At 37.5% G+C, this 22525-nt stretch overlaps 1 protein-coding gene across 2 annotated transcripts in view; it reads left to right on the top strand.

Annotated features, from left to right (window-relative positions):
* The window catches only part of LOC138707406 (dual specificity protein phosphatase CDC14AB-like), a 140675-nt gene that overhangs the window by 37079 nt on the left and 81071 nt on the right, over positions 1-22525 (top strand). For both annotated transcript variants that reach the window (XM_069836788.1, XM_069836789.1), the window contains exon 3: positions 5736-5828. In XM_069836788.1, coding sequence (XP_069692889.1) covers positions 5736-5828 — 93 coding nt within the window. The remainder of the gene's footprint in view (positions 1-5735; positions 5829-22525) is intronic.

The raw sequence follows: 22525 nt of genomic DNA, 5'->3' as shown, positions 1-22525 counted from the left end.
TCCTCTATTTGCAACCAGTTACTGTCAAAATTCAATTTGTGAAAGTGGATGTAGGGGATTTTGAATCTGTAGGATTCATTTCATTGCTCATCTATTACAATTGCAATGTGTATAATGTCAAAACACATTTTCTTAAAATACAAGAGTTCATTTTTCTCACTTGAAGGACCTCTTGCAGACTTTTGACTGCAGGTCAGAAACGGATGGCAGGGGATGTAAGTCTTATGCTAGCGAAATGTCTATGAATAGCACCCAAAAAGTTTAGCTCTGGAAATGAATGCTTTTTGCATTCCAGATACAAATCCAGCGATCACTAGGTATGTTAGGCCTAGTGAATTAATTTGCGGAACACGCGTTAATATTATGTTCGCTTTTGAAAACACTTGTGGTATTGGTGTTTGATAATTTCTTAAATGTCGTCAGCACCAGTAGGCTATACAGTACGCCTAATCCCTGAGTAATTCGCATACGTATTTGCAGGAATTACGGACGAATTACGTTGCCTTTATGCTGTGAGTTCTGCCAACCTTATTTTTAAGGTGTTGGCGTGACTACTTCCCACTGCACCCGCCTACCGGTAGAAGGAAACACTGCATTGGGACGTAGCGGGGGAAAGGGAGAACCAAGTCAAACCAAATTTGTATATCTGAAAACGCATATCACTTACGTTCAAGCAGAGGTTAATAACGAGTTTGTGTAAGTTAAATATACTATACTTCATTTGTGGACACACCGTAGCTCAGTCAGCCGATATTTTCACACCAAATGGAACTTGCCTTCCATTCTGGACAGATGCTTTCGTCTGGTGTTGCACGAAACAACTCTGTAGCAGGATTTGCCAGAATAATTCGGTTTAGCCATCTCTTGTAACTATTGCCATGCCTTCATTTTGTCTGAAAGGGGTCGTTAATGCCCGATGCAAACATCCGTTGTTTAAATGTACGGTACCGCTGCGTGGCTGGACAGGCATCGCGAAACTCATTGCACACTATTCCGTGAAATGACTCGAGTACGCATTCTGCCGCCATCGGAGATGGATGTGCATAAAAGGAAACGTGTAATGTTTGCTTACATTGTGTACAAAAACATATTTTGAAACAAAACAGACGATATTGGATACATCAATTCACTGATTTAAGACTTATAAAAGTAGATTCCGTACATCGTTTTCGGACTTATGAGAAACTCCAGATAGGTTTTGGAAATACTTCCGACTTAACTGTTCAGTCATTTGACAGCTTGAGGGAAATTTTTCTGATAAGATTGAGTAACAAGATTCCAGCTGACCATCTGCTTGTTTTGAGAAAATCTGCCTCAAAGCTTATAAGTTTATCTTGGTTATTTATGTAGGCCTATATTTTTACTCTACTTTGGCATTTATTTTCAAATTCCATTCTATTAATATATGTAGAGTTATGGGGTGTATTTCTTTAAGCATTGTCTGTTTATAAGATGAAGGAATTTGCATTTAGAACCTTGTCAGTCGCAGGAAAACAAATCTCGTCGCAATATAAGATAGGGTAAAGACAGGCCCTTCGCATGCCATGAAGACACTTGGGGGCATGGAGGTAGGACCCCGCACTAGAATGAGGTGGTGTGGTCGGCACCACGCTCGAACAGAATTACAAAGAAGATTGAAAAAGGAATGGAATCAATTAAGTCCCGACTACATGAAGAAAATACTTGCCCAGGTTATTGCAGCAAGTCATTCAACAAAATGGATACCCAACAAAGTATTAATGTTTTTTTTTTTTTTTTTTTTTTTTGTTTATTGAGAAGTACATACTTATGTGTCTGTTTATGACCGGATATTAAAGTGATTTTTTATATTTGCCTAAATTTGTTTATGTTTACGTAATAAAGAGTGTTTTATTTTTGTTAATATCTAATTCCTATGTTTAAAAGCTATTTTTCTTTTTTCTCTTTTGAAGTTTAAATCTGTTTGTTTTATGTACAAAAATAAATTATTTCTTCTTAAAATGTTTAAATAAAATTGTTGAAACTAAAATAACAGATGTGGCCGAATATTAAGTTGAGTCACTGTAGCATGTCGTGCTAAGTGAGGTGACACTTCATTTTCACTTTCTGCATTTTACTAATACATAAAAGACACTTGTAATGAAGAACAAGAAGATATCTGACTTCATTTGCAAATTGTACGTTTCAGTATGTAATGTAATAAAGTGTTTTCATTTACGGAAATCAGTATTTTAGATTCGATTAATTAAGATATATATTTGTTGCTTTGTTGAAGACATTGGGATTTCATATCGAACGTTACTAATGTTCAGGATTTTACTGTTGAGGCTTGTGAAACGAGTTCAGACTTTTCTTTTTCATTCTTTCTTCTGCGGCAGTAACGCATCTTGTATCTCCATTCTTTTCCTGTGCTGACTCCAAGTAGCTTGTGATTCGTCACGTGTTTGTCTAATCTTCAGAGTTGTAATTGTTTCAGAGAGCAGAATAACAAACTGTGACATTGATAAGTAAGAGTCGGAAATGAGGCCTTCTTTAAATTGTTTTCAGATCACCAATTGATTAGTAGGATTTTCAGACGCTGGAAAGATTCAGCACGTCCCACTGACCTCCACTTAAAGCACGCAGACCTTTAGACGTGACTTGCATCCTGTTGTCTTGTACTGTTCTTCTCAAAAACATAAAACACACTTTGATGAGCGAGATATTGTATTCTTGATCGTAAATAGTTTAATAATAGCTGGGCCACATTGAATTACTGTTGTTTAGATAGCTTGGCCTGTCATAACCAGGCTTCGGCCTAGGGATACAGAGTAACCAGTATGAGGTTTAGAGTACACGGAGTATAAATGACGTCATGACCCGTGTGGGGTGACTGCAACAGCACAGGTGGGTCCGTAATGTGCATTACCGTTGTGTGTATTGCTGCTTGGCTGCGGTACGTGTAACAGGCTTCGGCGTAGGGACACCTGATTGAAGGTAACAACTCACGTTAATACTTTAATGGTAGACATTTATTGTCTACACTAGGAATGTACTGTATATACTGCACAGGGTGAAATATATTTTGTGCCGTACTATGACGGACTGTTTATACGTTGAGACACGAAGTAACGGCGCGCTCCATCTCCCAGTCCACTCGACCAACACAACACTATCGTTCGTGCGCTCTGAACTTCAGCGTTTTGTGCCCAGAACAGAAGCCTGGTCATAACATTCTGCACAGTAAACTAGGCAAGTCAATTTGATACTGATAAGGAAAAAGTGGTGTATGTGTTAGTCGCTTTAAAGCTCCTTCTGGGCCCTTAAACACGAGCGACTTTTAGCCGCCAAGATCGACTGCGAAAGCAGTCGTTTTTTTTTTTTTGCAGTCGGTCTGCCGCCGACATGAGCGGTTCTTCGACGGCAGAAGCAGTCGACATGAGCGACTCTGCAGTCGATACGGGCGTTGTGTGTCGTCGCTTCCGACGGCAGTCGAACTGCTAAAGTTGTGTCAATATTTACTCGCATTATAATAATGCACGTCGAGGTAGAACTACTTTTATTTCTTCTCCGGCCTAGAAAAAGGCGTGTTGAACATATAAAATATTCGATATATCGGATTCTTATTCAATGAGCGCAGTATGGGCAATTTCATTGCCTTTTTTACGAGCAGGTATGAACGTATCACACTCATGGGTCTTAGTTCGAACTTAGAGTTAAGATACAAATTGGATTTACTTTAAATGTTATTTTAAGTGATCGTGCTTCATTTAATTTAGGATGCTCATTATTATTATTATTATTAATTAGTAATGTTTTTATTAGTTGTGTTTATTATTAATTGTCATTATTGAGTGTAATTAGTTACCACTGCCACCGGGTATATGCCCATTTGCAGTGTGAATACATGCATACATACATACATACATACATACATACATACATACATACATACATACAAGTCGTCCGTGTGTAAGCAGAAAACGCTGCCGCCGCGCCGGTCGCAGGGACCGACTGGATGACAGTAGCTGCAGTCGGTCTGCCGTCGGGGTCAGCGCTCGTGTGTAAAGCAACCGGCGGCGTTTAAATTAAATACATTACCGCTGCATCCCCGCGAAAGCCGCTAAGGTCGACTGCTTTTAGTCGACCTTGGCGGCTAAAAGTCGCTTGTGTGTAAGGGCCCATAGAATTGACTTCTTTTCCTTGTGCAAGTGCGTTGTATACTAACTATTGCGAAAACATTAGTACCATAGTGGAACCAATAATGACATTGTAGTTTATTTTATTGTGAGTGGAAGAGTGAAAAGAGAATGGAAAAATTGTGGTGGATGTACGTGACCATTGTTTTTCAACATAACTATAACTTACGTCAGCATGCATGAAGAAGTTCTCCTCCTCCTCCTGCTCCACTGAATGTGCTGAGAAACTGACTCACTCGACATCACTTCTACTCAAATGTTCGCGCATAACACCGGCCAAGCTACCTAAACACAACAGTACTGTTAGTGTTTGAAATGTAGAATGTTGTTTATGTTATTAAGACCCAGCATTTGTAAATTGTAACTCTTTCCACGTTTCAGTTCTGTTGTTCGTTCTTGTAGAGAAGTATTGTGTTTCTGCAAGATTTGTCACGTATCTTATACTGTAAGAATACTTCCTCGTGTCTATTGAAGCCACGAACGGAGCAATTGAAGACCTCGTTGCAAAAACCCTTCAAGTCCAATTTTTTTTTTTTCCAAAATTTGCATTTAATATGCACCGCATAGATACATACATAATTGACATTTGGTACTTATTTGTCGGCCAACTTTACAATTCTTAGTTACTACAAAACAAAATCACAGCCTTCTAAGACAACTGGTTCCTGAGATAATATTTTTTTGTGAAAAGTGGCAAATTTTGTTTCTAAAACATAAATACAGTACATTAATATTTAAAAAAATATATTTAAAATAGTAAGTATATATATATATATATATATATATATATATATATATATATATTTATTTGTCTTGATGACTCCTCATAAGCAGGAACGAATAGTGTGCTACTAGGAATTCCAGCCCCTGTATAAGTATTCGCTGGAACTTAAGAGCCGATTATATATAGTCATCCGTTTCCGAACTGTGAATTAGCTGTTTCTTTTGCTTCTCCTCCTCGTCGTCGTCTTCTTCCTCCTCCTCCTCCTCCTCCTCCTCCTCTTCTTTGGGGCTCGCTCAATCCAAGTGCATAAACAATCGAGCACATTGGAATGTTTGACGATCCGTTGAACGTGGTTGTGACAATCATCGCTCTCACTTCAAGAACTTTCTGAAGATTCATCATCAGTGTGTGTGTGGGAAACGTGAAAAATGACAAAAAGGCAATTATGTGCAATATTAAATTAAAATACGCATTTTCACCAAAACTGTTGGAATATGTTCAATATGCCATATAAAACTGGTCTTGTTCGATTATTTTCGTTCGAAATGCAATGATATACGAGTATTTCTTAAATGCGACATACCAACAAAAACATTCATTTTCATGCAAATCCTCGGTCTTTTCATTAGTTGATAGTTTTTCAGCAGTCGTGACATTATCGTCATCTGAGAGGGTATTACGTAGTCTAGAATTGAAGACATCCCTCAAAGAACGTTGTATATCATATGCAAAAGCTGTTCTTTGAGGGAGGTCTTCAGTTCTTGATTCGGAATGTTTGTGAAATCAGAATTTTCGCAGCGTTTCTGATAATTGCAATTCATAGGTCTCTAATGAATGCTTTGTTTTTCTTGCAGTCATTCTCATTGGCCAAAAAGAAGATTGTACATTATACAACTATGGATGCCCAGAAGAGAGTTAATGCTGCATTTTTGATAGCATCCTATGTGGTGAGTTCATAGTAAAACTTTTTACGTCACTTCGTCATATTTTTTCATCTTAGGATAATGTTTGAGTGTTTAATAGTCGTATAGTGAAAATCCGAGAACAAAGATTTCCTGCAAGTGTGCTTTAAAATAAGCCTTCGTCGAACATAGAGCGCGTACGCGTACATAAAATAAAATAGACAGGAAATTTTCTGATCGAATTGAACTTCACGTCGCGTGTGAAACTCAGAAAATACAACTCACTTACTAAGTACTTCAAAACATTTTTTAAAGTAATGAATTGAAATAAATTATTGTGGAAACTTTTTCTTCATTGTAAATAGTCCTGAAAACTTTTACGAAATTGTGATACACTTCTGTATTGTTTCATAATTTAGTAACTACTAGGTTTTATAAGCAATTGATACATGTTTAATTTTGTTTAAAATTGTGCTTCGTGAAATTTATGTCATTCTTAGGGCGAAATTATATAATTATTTTTACTCGCTTTAAAAATTGTACTGAGCTTGGTGATGTTGAATTCTACGAGTTTTATGAGGCAATGTTAGGCAAACTAATCGAGAACATCAAAAAACTTAAGTCTATAATGTTTTTATGCTCGACCATGCCGAAATGTAGTAATTATACACCTGGTAGCAGTCCTTTAATGCATGTCATCAAAGTATACCTATTCATTAAAGTTCAGGTTTTCGATTATTCTCGGATATGCAATCGAAAGACAACTATGGAAAGGTCACGGAGGCTGGAAATCCAATACTGTCGCAGAAGGTTATGTTCTTTTACTATAATAATTAGCGTTAATTGTAAATAATACTCAAATAAATTCAATTTGTCATCTCGTTTTTCAATGTCTAATTCAATTTCAAGTTTATATCAAGACATGTTTATCTTACTCTCTAGATTATATCAAGGTCGTCGACGTTCGTTTCCCGGAAAAAAATCAATACTTTCGCGTCTGCGCACATCTCACAATTCATGAGGTAGGCTATTGCACTCACTCACATAACAATAACATGAATATTTATGAATAATTTCAAGTTAGAAATATGGTTGAGCATAAAAAGTCGTATGAAACTTGCCTATAATGGTAATTAAGACGCTCGTATGAAAATTATGAAACTCGCTTGCGTAAACATCCTCGCCTCTTAATTACTACCATTATAGGCTCGTTGCATAATGTACTATTAAATCACAGTTCTTTACTGCACTACTATAACTTGTGTTTCCTCGAGCGAATATTATTTAAATGTGTGGAAAATAGTTCTTTAGCGTATATTAACACATTTGAAAATGAATTTGTTATTCAATTTGTGAAGACGTTAGATTATTATCTTATTACTTGCCTCGTTGTGATCATGCATTATTTTACTTAGCGTTTAAAGTCTGAGATTAAGGAAAGAGTTTGGACTAAGATGATGTCTTTTATATCGTACGTATATGGGAATGTATTTCTTTACGCTTAAAAACTGGGAGATCCGGGAACAAATAATATATGTCCGAGAGTCATTAAAATTGACCGCCTTCATAGCTTGACTGCACTACACAATGCCGCACTTCTCTTGACTCGCTGCATCCGTGAAGCCTATTGAAGGCACGGGAAGCAATAATAACTTTGTAAGTTTTGTACAGTTAGTGAAGAAATTATTGAGCGCTCTCTTAATCTTGAAATGTTCGTTTCGATCGGAAATTCGGTTAATAAGGTAACGAATTTATAGACATTCTGTTGTGTTCCAAAAAGATCTCGTTGAATTCAAACTTCTTGATAGCCATTTCTTGTGGCATAGAATAGATTTTGTCTGACACCTCGGTTCTGATTCATCTCTATTCCACCGTTTCTTCCCTGTCGACGTGCTGTATTACTATTTCTTTGTCTGTGAATGACCATTGTGTGATAAATTGGGAACAGAATTCTAAGTGCTAGAAAAGAGATTTAGGACTTTACAAAATTCAGTTTAGGAATTTTAAGAGTTTATACAAAATTAACAATTAATAATTTAAATTTTTGTAAATATTCCATTTTAGGTGAAATTCATGTACAAAGAACTGGTGCTGACAATGAGTGCTACTGAACTGAATACTCAAATTCTATCAGTGAAAATGATCGATTGCCTGAATGATCAGTTTCATTTCGCATAACGGGGGTGCATTAACGCGAAAACTAACTTGTAAACTCTCGCCTGAACTGTACAACCTATCATCTCTTTTATGCTAGATGGATTTTTCCAAAGAAACTTCTGTTGCAGGAAATCAGATAAAACTGTCTTGTCTCTCTTTCCAAGACCAATATGGAACGAACTTTCCATACAAATGTTTGTAAGAGCATTTTTCTGGTATTTTTTCCATTTTTAGTGTGGTACTGGTAGGTATTTTTATTTTAAATACACGCAGAACACCAAAAGAAAAAAAAGCGCTTTTCAAACATAAACCCAGTTTCTATACATGTTTTTTTGAAAGATGGGACATGACGGTTAAGCGGCCGAGCTTGGAACTACAGTGCCATGTTGCCAATATGGACTACCACGCTGCCAGCTGATGGAGGATAGCAATTGTCGTTAAGATGGCTGACGTTAAAACATTCATTGACAATTGACGCGAAGGTAAGAAAACAATACAAAAATCGATAGAGAATCAAAGACGAAACGTACCAATGCTAACATTGTGTGCACAATAAATGTCGCCAAGAGAGCTATTAAGCACTCGCCACGTGTGAACTATAAGTTTGGCAACTCGAGCGTTGTTACCATAGCAACAGGCCTACCACGCTATGTGACATTCAGTTGTTTTTCCGATCGCAACGCTCCTGTCATGTCCTATCTTTCAAAAAAACAAGTATAGGCATTTATAGGAGATGCGACAAATCACCTGCATCCATGCACGCTACGCCCCTGGATAAGACCATTTGCGTTGCAGAGGCAGGCGCGCAGTTTGTATTTGGCTGATGCAAAGTGAGGAAGTTAATATAGTATTTTTCCCTAATACACAGTTTGGATATATTATAAGAAGGTTTATACTGTACTTACAAATAAACTGATTCTTTTGCTAAAAATCATTATCTTAGGGCCTACTGTCTAGAATTGTCTAAATAAATATGTGCAGAGAGTTCAAAATCTACCTTACTACATTATTTTGAGTTGAATTTTAAAAGGTGTAGCCTTCTATCACCTCGATAAAATTGTGTAGAGATGTTCTTTATGCTTTTCTGAGTAAGACGTAGTGATTTTTTTTCTGACACGTACAGAGTAGCCATTAATTACTTTCAGACACCGTGCGCTCCGTAACCCGGAGAGCTGTTTTCGAGGTTCGGAGCAAGAGCGAGGAAAAAGCGAAATTCTCAATCATGTAATTGAACATTTTTGTCTCAAAGATTGCTCTGAAGGCATTTTACAGTCAATAAAGAAATTAATTAAATGTCTGTTTTCGAAAATTCGATTACAATGGGAAAAATACAGCAGAAATGAGAAAAATTTCTTAAAATAGAATGTGCTATGTTTGAAACAAGATGCAACATCTAGGGTACAAGATGTCATCTAGGGTTCAAAACAATTCCAATTTGAGTCTCCCAGTACAAGCATTCGAGGACGTGCACGTAAACTTTTCGGAGAACTGAGCTAAAGATCAAAACGGAGAGAAGTCGCCAAAGAAAGCTTTCTTCTGCCCAGATGAGTTTGAGACATTCTGCGAATATTCTGGAGAGAGCTTTCACTTGCGTCACTACAAATGTGAAAATTGGTTTTGCGGGAACGACCAACAATATCACCTAATAAGGATCTCACTTCGATTATTGAGTTACAGTTGACCTCTTACCAATATAACGAATTAAGGGAAAATGCAAAATCTTGTAGTAGGCCCAGGCATAGTTAATTTATATGCACCATATTATTTAATGCGAAAAATAAAGCTAAGATAATTGCAGACAATAGATAGTAGACTTTTCAGAGAAGTCTTCTGAAGAAAAACAACAAGAAAAGACACATACCGACCTTTTGCTCAGGCTACTTATTTCTTCGGACCCTAACATCTCCAGCTCAAGGAAATTAATGCGAGAAAATCGCGGTCGATTTCAAGAGAAGTTACTCTCTGAGCCTCCTATACTCGGTGCTGCAGAAGGAGAAACTAACAGTGAAGATACAGATTCTGATGGCAATGCAGCTGACGTCTGAACGAGTATGATATGTAGCAATATTTCGTCTTTCTGTTTCAATTTAAGCGCATTCCACATTATGAACATTAATTCGTTTTTTCACTCAAATATAATTTTTTTACAATATTACTAATTTTATTTTCAGTAAAATTACTTGCTATTTTCATTTTCATTATTACTTATTCACTTCAATAATTGAAGGTACATACCAAATTTTATTAAAATTGAGCGATTAGTTTTATAGAAATAAATTTTGGCCGGCTAGACTCTAAATTACACACTGTGAGACGCAGAGAACTGACAAATTGATCGTTTAAACAGTTGCCGCGCCAGTATGAAATCCTAAGGGAGAATTTAAATGAAGCATGGTGGAAATATTAATTACCAAAGAAATGTTTTGAACTTGCTATCAAAACTCGTTAGCCAAATTCTCGAGGCTCAGATTTTCTGCATCACAATAATTTTTGTTACTAATTGGACAGAGAGAAGATATAATATGTTATCGCTTTTACACGAATAACTATAAAACAAATTTGTTAACAGTAATCTCACTAGAGGTTTTGATTTATCTAGAGAAAATCAAAACTCGAGTGGGACTTAATTGACTATTACACGATTAGAAGAAAGTATATAAAGATTAGAAGAAATAAAGTACTCTAATACAATAAAATAGATATTAATTGACTTACTAAAATTTTATTTCACTAATATTACTTTCACCAAAACATTTGAACGGAGCCGCCATTTTCAGTTGACTATCGATGCGGGAAACAAATGACGATCGCAGAACATGTTTTATAGCAGCATAAAGATTTGCAGTTTGAAATGTTGCAAACAAGAAAACAAATGCTAGGTAAACGATAAAATTGTGCGATAAGCAGCCATGATTGGTTGAAAGACGTCCTTTCGTGCCGTTTTATTGGTCAAAAATAGTATGACGTAGTGAAAGTGTAATAGTCAATATAACATATTTTTGTGGCATTGCATTACTAGTGTCTTGAAAGCTGTAAGAATGCCGTTAGACAGCCTGGCGCCGATGCAATCTTCTCGGGAGATTTCTCGTGTTATCCTTGACGTTCACGTTCGACGTAATCGGCGTGTGTTATGCAATCTATACAAGTGCGGTATTGGCGACACCATATACATTTCTATTAAACTCATCGTATATGCCTTTGCCGTCTGGAGGCGGAAGAAGTGTATTCTGTTGAAATTTTGAGCATAAACTTATGACATTAAAATTGTTCACTATTGTTTATAATGTTTGCATCCCATTCAGTCACACGAAAGACTCTTTTTGTCGGAAAGTTTAGACGTAACGTTCGACTGCGGTTACGCTGAAAATAAACATGTGTCTAGTGTATGCAAAAGAAACTCACTTTTACATGGTTCTGTTAGAGCTAAATTGATTAGACAAATAGATTTTCTTCGCTACCAGCCTATTCCTTTCCAGTATTGTCATGTGCTTCTTGCTTTAATACATGCGAATTTAATCACGGGCTATGGTGGTTGCATTAATGATATATCTATTATTGAATGCTTGACTACTTTAAAATAGGCTATTTAACGATGCAGTATCAAATTTACCTAAGGTGACAATCCGTACCGATTTTTGCGAGACAGTTACGAATTTAGAACCTCTCCCGGATTTTGCCTAGATGTTATTTGTCCCGATTTAGATGTTTTTTAAGGCATGAACTCTAAAGTTGGCAATATAGTCAGTTGTCATCGCTTTTGTTACTATTATATTTCATTCGCTTCAAAATTGGCTACAACTCATATTCAATTCATTGGGAGGGCAAGGCGCTGAGATTGAACTGAGATATTATGAGCCATGTAATTAGCTAAGTGACTGACATTTTTATTCCATGTGGCATAGTAGCCTCACACTACAAGATTGCATTTTCATAAGACTCATAGATACAAGTACTCCCTTCCTCACCAATCGCCGTTCTAAGCAAACATCTACCAGTAGAATTAGCAGTTACACTAATAAAGGAGAAGTGAAGTTCCCTACAGTCTAAAGAAAACTGGAGGGAACACAGCTGGAAACCAGAAAACAAGCAATTGACGAAGCTTAAGCCATCATTAAAAAGGACCCAAGATACCGCTCTGAAAAGAATAGAAAACTATGTATAATGGTCACTCATCCCTCAGAGGCAAACGACAGCCAAACCTTGGTTTGATGCTCAGTGCTTGAAACAGAGAAGAGAAGCGATCAAACTCTTGCACAAAATACAGACAAATCTAAATCTTTATGCAGAGAAAAGGGAAGCATATAAAACTGCTAATTTTATAGAAGAACAAAGAAAAGACTAAGCTCAAGAGGCGCTAATAGAGCCTTTTCTTGCCCTTGGAAGAAAGTTAACCAGCACTGCCACAGATATCCCAATGGAATCTTGGGAAAACACTTCTCTTCAACAGAGGAAACCTAACCAACGCATGCCAAATCAAAGAGCCAGAGTAGGACGACGAAGAGCTGATAAAGCATAGTGGAAGTAAGAGCAGCCATCCTCAAGAAGAAAGACAAGAAAGCAACCAGACCAGACGGAATTTATAATGAGAATCTTAAGCACACAACAGATCAACTGACTCCCTTCTGAAACAATCTATTCAACACATTCACCGATTTAATTTGTGTAATATATCATTTTTGTGTTTTTATGTTATTTTATTCATCTATTACATGTTATTTTTATCGCCATATTTATTGGGTATTTATATTTTTCACGTAAATTTACATAAAACGTTTACAATTCATTCACTATAACACTTCGCGAGGTGTCCTGATTTTGGGACTTGAAAATCTGCTCACCTTAAATTTACCGCCATATAGTGTCGGTTAAATTGATGATAGGAGAAGGCTATTTGATGAGATGATACCGAGGGATAGCCATTGATTGATTCGTCAGACAGTTGGTGGTAAATCTGGAAAAAATATAATCAAGAATCATCCAGTCGGGATGCGAAGAACCCCATCCCTTAGCGCAGCCACGAAGCACGATCGCAACCGTTCTCCTGTAGGAAGGACGCAACGACATTTTAATCATTTCTCCTGTTGAATATTACCGAGGTATGGGGGTGTCGCCAAAATGTCAATCGATTGAAATATTGTTGAATAATAGTAGACAAAATCTGTCCCTACATAAATAAAAGCCCAAACCGAGAACTCCGTTACGAAAAACCGCCGCATCTTTCTGATAAATATGCACTCTGGTAGCCGTGCCGCCTGCTAACTGCCTGTTTCATATCGTCACATATTTTACTTTCAAGTCAAAGTTAATAGGAGGAGAAACATTTAAATGGTACTCCGAAACGCATCCTTAGCAAAGAAAATTGGGACTGAAAAAGTATGTATGTTGGCCACTTGTATCACTCTGATTTTTGCCGTTCTATTGAAGTAACATTGGAGAAATTTGAAAGAAAATGCCGAAAATAGATGCAACCTAATGGCTGTCACATGTGGGGGAGAAGCATGACAGAACAGCAACAGGTTAGGTTTGCCAAAGATGCTAAAGCCTGCACTGGTGTCGTGCAGGGGATATCAAGATACTGCAAACTTCGCCCTACTCCTTAGGCATCCAACAGTACTTAAAAGTGAATCATGTAAACTGAAATGACCGAGTCCGTTGAAAACCGTTCAGAGGCCTTATGTTCGGTTCATGTTTGCCGAGTCTCTGTAGAACCGAAGCTCTCTTTGCGTTTGTTGAATCTTTTCTCTTCTTTACATATGTTCGGTGCTTTTTCCTTAGTTCCTCCTCTCCCTGCGCTGTACCTATATAAGGATGTGAGGAACATATCTTGGGAAGTTACGCACAGTAATGAATATAGGTAATTTTTCTTGCTATTAATATGATTAAACCAGACCTGCAGAACTGTAGCTCCTCAGAGCGACTGCTATCGTATCCCTTCTTACCCCATCCACCTTTTCTACAGTGCAGTCGTACATTCTAGTTACGCTCGGCTGCATCAATATTCATTCTCGCGGCGGCAGGTATACAATACGCTATCGTCCACACCTGTGGAGTAACGGTTAGCGAGTCTGGCCGCGAAACCAGGTGGCTATACAGACTTAGAAAAAAGTTTTGTCGTACAAATACGTGCAGTGCAGGACGCAGTGCGCGTGATCAGGCATACAACGAAACAAACCTAATTTTATTACCTCAACTAGTCGTTTTCTCGTGAACCAGGTCGCTCGTCCTCTGATCATATGCATTGCATCCTTTCTGGGACTTGTAAAGTATCTGTGCGACAAAACTTTTTTCTAAGACTGTATGTATTTTTCTGTGGATGTTTAATCATTTTTGTAATACAAATTATCTGTCCTTGCATCTAAATAAAACTTGACAAGATTTGTTATAAAATCCTTAAACAGCTAAAAGCATGAAGGGTTGGGTCGGGAGGGTAGCAGAGGCCAGCGAACTTAAGCGAGCTGAACATATCTGCTTCTTCAAAGCAAACTTCGGTTCTTGTCACGGTTGAGAAACTTGAACCGAATGCATGACACTTTCCTGCACATCGAGCGTGAGCGCATCCTTCCTCCGAACCGAACCCTTGCACTGTACGAAGTCTATACATAGATCTTTACGGAAATACAGGATTTTAGCATCCCTCACGCCGAAAAGAGTGGTTATTATCAAACCGTCTGTATAAAGCATTTTGTTGTAAATATTGGACGGATTTTTAATGGTGTTTATAAGAGTCAGTTCATCCGTTAATAATACACTTGCAATAAAATCGTTTGTTTTTGTGTGAAGAATGAAAATTGTCATTTATTAACATTTGCATTAATAGTTTCAGTCGACTTCGTTTCATACGTAACACACAAGTGAGTATTTTCGACATTTTATGCGCCCAGTCGACAGTTTTGTTGACAATTTATGGAGTGACGGTAAACTAAAGAAAGTTAGACGCTGTTCGACGTTATTAGGGTAATATCACGTTCTGAACAATCCATAGTTACCGGCGTAGCTTAGTCGGGTGATGCGCTTGCCTTCCGATCCGGAGTTTCGCTCAGGCATGGATTGGATTGCCTCTTGGACTAATTACCGGGTTGAGTTTTTCCGAGGTTTTACCCAACTATAAGGCGAATGTCAGGTAATCTATGGCGAATTCTCGGCCTTGTCTCGCTATCACCAATTCCATCGACGCTATAAACCGAATAGTTGATACAGCACCGTTAAATAACTGACTAAAACAATCCGTACATACTGCTGATTGTAGCATTATGAAATTGTTCATTATGTTTGTTTGGAGTGTGCAGTAGTGAAGAACAATAACGCAGGAATATAATAAAATAAAACAAGCTTCGACTTGCTGGTAGATAGAAACATCCCATCCCTCGGGAATTTGTTTCTGGTCCACAGTTCACAGAAATGAATGAGCGTAAATTTCTCTTGCTTTGTGGAAATGTTTCTATTCTGAGAAGTATAATTTCTTTACAAGACTGAACTTCATGCGAACACGTAGAGATCAAAAAACAAAATCAGGGCCACTAAGCACTGAACATGCGCAGTATGTTATAAGTGGAACTTGGAAAATTCAATTGGCCCAACTGTTGTTTCTGGCTCTGTACAAATTTTTCTCTCTCAACTTGTCTCAAACAACATTTTCGTCACCGACGTGGAAAGTCCTTCGACAATATTTCTTGCACATTTCGGTTTGTCTTTTGCTATATGTGAAGAAGTTATTGCACATTTCCACCGGAATCACATGATCCAGCGACATATAATCTTGATCGAAAGTAGGATTAGTTGAAAATAACATTTTCACACGATGAGTGTCGAAAGAAAGAATTTTATTAGGAAACAACGCGTTTTACACTGAATTGACTGTTGTCTACTGGCCAATGAATCCGAAGCCTGGATTCTTCTTATTTGCAATGTTTCCGTAATGAATGTTGATTGCCGTTCTGCGTGACGTATTGATTTCCAAGTCAGCGCAGAAGTGTTGCAACGCTCTCCACTTCTACTATCAGAATTTCCCTGCCTACGTTGGTTCCTGTTTGCACAACGTTAAAGGTGAGATGTGAACGGCCACTACTTAATTGGGTGATGTGAAAAATATTGTGGGTGAATCGGGTAGAGCATTATGAAGACAACTTCTCTTCAGCGGCAGAGTATTGGTTGCTGGAAATAGTTCAGTCTTTGAGGAGTTTCAAAGAATTTAATGGAATTAGTGACAGCACAATGGCGATTTTGTTCACCGGATCTACATTCGTCCCAGAAATCAGTAGTACTGTTATTGCCATCGTTAATATTATATTAGTCATTGTTTTGGAGTGGTTTATGTCCGCTTTACTTGAGAAAAAAGCATGTGTAATGGCTTCTTGAAGTGTATATAAAATATACATCCTTACATGGCTTCACTTTAGTTTTATTCAAACTAACTGGACAATTTTTTTATCTGTTATTCAACGAATCCGTCACAAACATTGATGGACCACTTAATCTGAAAGATAGTTTCGCGGAAAGCATGAGGATTGATGTTTACCCATTTATGGTCATTATGATAGGTAGATTCACTTTCTCTCATGAATACTGCTTCATCAGTAAATGACACATTTGTGATGACTGATGATGATGATTATTATTATTATTATTCTTATTATTATTATCATCATCATCATCACCATCATTATCATATCACTATTTTAATTCCGTTTGTTAATAATACGGTAGCTGTTCTATTTGTTCCGTGCATGCTCATTGTATAGTCGGAACTTTTTTCCTCTTGCGAGTGCATGGTGTACTGTAGTATCGACTCGCTAGCGTACGGGAACTAAGCGAACAATCGTAAAGTGTCCACACCGAGGCCGTTGTGCCAGTTGGCATTGCCGTATGGCAAAAGCCAGAACTCGTCTGTACGTTCACACAGGTGTCGGCAAAGTTATAGGGACGAGTCCATGAGAAATCGGACGGAAAATGAGAAAATTTAGCAAACAGCTTTTAATGTTCATTATATTTTTTATAAAGGGACATCATTTTATTTCTACTTCAATTTTTATTGTACCTGAGTTTTTGAATGTACTTCACTCCCACCCCTTCTACTAGTAAACTTCCAACCGTTCTCCACACAGAACCGAGGCCGCGTATGCAATACTGAGTTAGTGAGTATAGCACGTTGCAGAAATATGTTCGCGTTTTCCAGTGACGGAAGAGCTTTCCATATTGAATCACATTTTCGCATAGGTACTGTCGTCCGTTAGCCTACGTCGCATCCCGGTTTCCCCCACCTGCTTCTGTTCGTCCCTTTGTAAAGTCTAGTAGCTGGGCTGTCTTAGCTCTTTTCTGAAAACATTAATTTCTGTTAGGAATTGGACGTCTACGTAATATTATACAACTGTTTAAAACCACTTAAATAAAAGGGCCTCGTTAAGTAATTAACTGACACGTGATTTCCCTCCTTTTCTACGACTCTGCGACAAAACCATTTGAACGGACAGTAGATAGCATGACTGAGTAATTTTATCTTTTCGGATCGGGCAGAAGTGAAGATTAAATTTACAGTACGTAAGATATTCTTTTATAAACTAGGTGTAGAATTATTTCAACATGAGTTACTCGTACGAAGGACGAGACTGGTAATTGGAATTAGGTACAATAGCCTATAGTGCGATAATATGCACAAAAGAGCTGAAGCCTGTATCGAAATGAACGGCCACCATTTTCAAAAATGTGTTTAAATATCCATATTATGACTATTTTTCAATTTAAATTCATTCTCTATATTGTACGCTAATGTGCTGTAGACCGTACAATATACACTGCATAATGAATACGTCCGAATGGATAGCTCAATTCGTGAGTAAAAATACTAAGTGTTAATACAGTAGGCCTACTGTATTTTGATAAACAGAAACCTAATGAAAATTATCAAACTCAAAATTGCGATATTTCCTAGTTTACATAAATGGATGAACTACTTTTCTTCCCTCCTATACGTAGTAAAGTGATGTGTATTTTACGCCAGTATCATCGAACTCCAGTCTTGGAAGGGGGAGCAAGCGGAGTTTACGGTTCTAGACCTTTAATCCAAAGATATAGCCAGGTTAATATTAAAAATGTTAGTAAAAATAAAATGATGTCCCTGTAGAATTAGAATAGAGAAATGTGACATCCCTAGGTCTAACAGTTTTCTTGCAAAAATTCACCAAATTTACCGTATATGAAGCAAATAACATTCGTTATGCAGCTGTAGCTGCCGAACTCTTTAAAATTGAAATTTCAACAATACCTCATTTCAAGCTCTTATCTTCCCGACCATAGAGATTTGTAAAACATATTCATTGTTGTGTAAAATTAGGACACAGCCGATTTAATTCGTTTTTGAATTATTTCCCCACAAATAAAATGAAAACTAAAAATATAGCAAACTTTTAGGACTAATTAATACAGCTGTCGGCTTTTTGCCCCAAGGCATACAAGTGTACAGAAATAAAATATTTCATGCCCGGAAATGAAGTTCCTTATATCTGTCTTGCACAAAATCAGCACACAGGTCAAGTTATGCAGGCCGGCATAGCTGATACGAAAGGCCTCCGGCTCGCAGTGCAAGTCTCGGCTTGTTGCAGAGAGGTGAGGTGTTCCTAATGCGACACTTTCTTTGTAATATGTTTTATATTTATTCGATCCCCGATAGTCGAATTTGCGAATATTATCATTTATATATTTTCTTTAATGGTTATTCTTTAAGAGACATATATAAGAAAATGAGTTAATATGCTCTCACATAAAAATACGAACTTTCGTTTACGGCATTACATACAAATCGCATTTTCCATAACCCCAAAAGGAATAAGTTTCATTTAATTCAAAATTTGTATCGTGAAAGTAGATAATTTTACGCAAATGTACATGTAGTATTCATTGGTATACTGTAATGATTTTTAGTATTATTTGTGTATATAGGAAAATCATAATTTAAAAGTGATATGAACGTTACAGTATATTAGTGATTTATTAACATTGTTTCCTTTCAATTAAAAATATTTAATGGTTCACCCATATTTAACACATGGTTAAAAATAGAATGGCAAATTCTTTCAGAGAGCTCTCAGTACTGTCTTTTTTTCTGCTGTAAGTGTTGTTACTTCCAGGGTCAAAATTTGGAATAAAATCACAACGAAAGTATAAATTTAATAATTATGTATGGAATTGTTTTATTTATTGAACTTTTTTCTGATGATACTAACAAGAAGCACACCATCACGTTTGCAGATTTATTCTGCATGGTACAAAAAGTAATATGTTGACTTTATTCTGGACTGAAGTGTTATGTGTTTGTTGATTTTAAATAAATCTCCATTAATATTTTTCTTTCTTTCTTTCTTTCTTTCTTTCTTTCTTTCTTTCTTTCTTTCTTTCTTTCTTTCTTTCTTTCTCTCAGTTTAACCCCTCCCTTTTAGGTTCATTTATACTACCCACGCCACACTGGCCTTACAGGGCCGCGACCTTCCGGGAGAGGTATTAGTCTTAGTCTATCTATTGGATCAAGTACACTTAACGGCAAAAAGAATGTGCCGCCGACAATTTCTGAAGTTCCAGGTAAGTAACATTGCGCATGCTCGTCTCGTCAAAGCCGTAGTCCACCAGGTAACACATAATTAAACCATTTAAATTTGCCGTATTTTGTTTAAGAATCTAAAATATGTTATAAAATCGAATAGAGAGTTAATTCTAGATATATCAGGGAATCTGAAGAGTGAAATAATAATAAAATTGATAAATACAAAATCACCCGAAGCGAATATGAAAAGGAAAGGCACGTATTATGCCGAAACGATATTAACAGTCACAGTAGCGTAAGTCGTTATGGCATTGGTGTACTGAACGAATAGATAGTAGTAGCTCAAGATTCGAATCTCTCCCAATCTTCTTCTTTTTTTTTTAATTACAAATTTGATATAATATATGTCTCGCAATGCTATATTTATGTCTCGACATCTCTTAGAATATGCCCAAACTCTAATAAATAATAAACCTCCCTCTCTCTTTCAAGCAATACTCCTGTCTGTTCATAAAACGTTGTCTCATCATTACGCTTGAAGATGGCAGAGAGACAACTGCATCAACAAGACCCTGCTTCGCGTAGGTTATTCTGCATCGATGGCGGCCAGAGAGATTGGAGTCCCATTGTGAACTGCTAAGCTGTGGGCTAAATTTTTTTTATTGAAAATGGTGAAGTTGTGAATTATTCCATTTCTGGTCGGCCGCGCATCTCTACAAGGGAAGAGGACGCCATGCTATTGAGAGACGTTCAGAATCACCCCTTTAGAACTGCCTTTCAACTCAAGATGGCGTCCAACTTTCCAGGTTTCCCACACACCGTGAGGAGACGTTTTAGAGTGCGTGGCATACGGTGTCGTCGAACTGTGAGAAGAGAAAATTTGACGATAGAGCATGCGTGGACCTTCTAGCGTATGCTACTCTCCGACAGGACTTCGATTGGAGAAATGTCATTTTCTCCGACGAGATAATTGCCTCCAGTTGCAACGATAGTCCTGCTCTAGTTTATCTTATGGATGGCCACAGATACCATGAACGCTTCGTGGGGCGACGTAACAGGTTGGGTCGCGTAAGCGTCGCATGTTAGGAGTAGAGGTCATACGATGGGGCAGGACTTCTGGAACGCATCCACTGTCGGTTTACGGCAGAAGTCTACGAACACATTTAGGCAAATATAATGATCCCTTCTGCCCGAGAACGATATTCAGAAGGAACACTTTTCTTCCAGCAGGATAATCACCTGGTACACACCACCAACCGAATTCAAATATGGTTTACGAGGAGACGGTCGAATATCATCAGATATGAATCCGATTGAAAATTTTTAGGATACAGTCAAACGGATCCTACGCTGTAATTGGGCAGAACAACCACCCGTTCGGACAGCTGTCGAATTGTAGGACAGAGTTCTAGATGCGTGGGAGGTGGCCATGAATTTAACCTGTTCCTTAATCTTGTGGACTCCAGGCTGCGCAGAATGAGAGCAGTTGTTGACGTAGTGGTTTCCCCACCACAGGCCTTTTTTTTGTTAATATATTGACAAATAGTTTTTCTTGTTTAATTATTTATTTATGTTTGATATGCGTCCGGTTTTTTAGGATGTGAAACAAGTATTTTTGTTTATACAGGCCGGGTCTCGTCTATTAATAGTCCATAAATGATGGTCAATAATATTTTTACAAGGCAGGCGTAACGAAGTTTATGAACAAATGTCATTTCACATTTAAACTAATAAATTAATTAAAAACTAAAATAAAAAAAATAATTTTACTATATCGGGAGGCGAACTCACAACCTCTGGTACGAATGTAAAACATCCTACCACTGGGCCACACACAGCTCGCAAGGTTTACTACATTATAGACGGACGACTTTCAATGAAGAGATACCACAGCAATGCCTTGCAGTGGGTTACGTTTACACGAGTGAACCGCGCGATAGAACTTATCATTTATATCGACCAAGAGTCGGCCCATTCTTTTTGCCGCTAAGTGTACATACTCTTTTGACCACACAAGGACATGGAAGGCTTCCCCGGATGAGGGGTGAGCTCAATGCCAGGGCCTCCTCCGATACAACACAAACATTTAAGACACCGCACACCATCCACTCACATATATGAAAGGATTAAGGGAAGGACTTCCCGAATCCAAGGCTAGCCCTCTAGCACTCCGCTAGCCCACTCGGTTAATATTTATCTAAAAGTTATATTTCATGAGCATCATTCGTAGGTACGAAGTATGAACGAAGGTCTATGAAATGTTCAGGAGAAATACCTTTACGCAGAAGGAGAAAAAGTAGATAGGCTTATGACATGAGCAAAACTAGTTTTTTTTTCAGCATAATAGATGCTGAAAACGTGTGATTTCGAGAAAACATTCATGTCTATTTTGAAGCAGCATGAAAATACTTTCTCGGTGAGAAAGTAAGAGTAGTTAATTCACTCACAAGGAGTGATAACATAAATCTTTAACATCATACTCTCCTATTATGTTTCAAGACACCCACGTCACTGCAGGATATATCATCTATGTGACTACACGGTCGAGACCATCTGCATCCCACATGCTTTTGTCAGTGTCCTTCACTTTGGTTATATAATTATGCCTCTGTTCGGGTGTCACAATTATTATTCTAATATCTTCTTTTGAAAGGTTGTGCACATTTAGAAGCATAGTTCTTACTCTTTGCTGCCACCCAGCTTAGCATGTTGCGTAATGTACTTGCAAGTGAATAATCGATTACCATTGTACGTATAATAAGCAAATAGTGTTATCTGCATGTAACCGCAACGATTCAATCCTTTTTACCATGTTTTCGGGTATAATACGGTTCACAGCTTTTTTTCTTTAACTATTATTGAATAACTTAAACTACTTCGTACTCATCCATCATAAATTGGGCCTCAATAGACTTCAATGAAATAATCAGACATACCAAACACACAGATTGTATTCACCAAAAAATCAGGAAACCTAGAAGATTGCATTGCATTTCTCAAACATTACATATCCGCAAAACGAATTATGGAGTGCAAAATCTGAGAAACTGCAGTA

This window comes from Periplaneta americana, chromosome 10 (genome assembly GCF_040183065.1).
Source record: "Periplaneta americana isolate PAMFEO1 chromosome 10, P.americana_PAMFEO1_priV1, whole genome shotgun sequence".
NCBI lineage: Eukaryota > Metazoa > Arthropoda > Insecta > Blattodea > Blattidae > Periplaneta > Periplaneta americana.
Note: the sequence above shows the minus strand (reverse complement) of the source record. Positions and strands in the feature narration are given on the sequence as shown.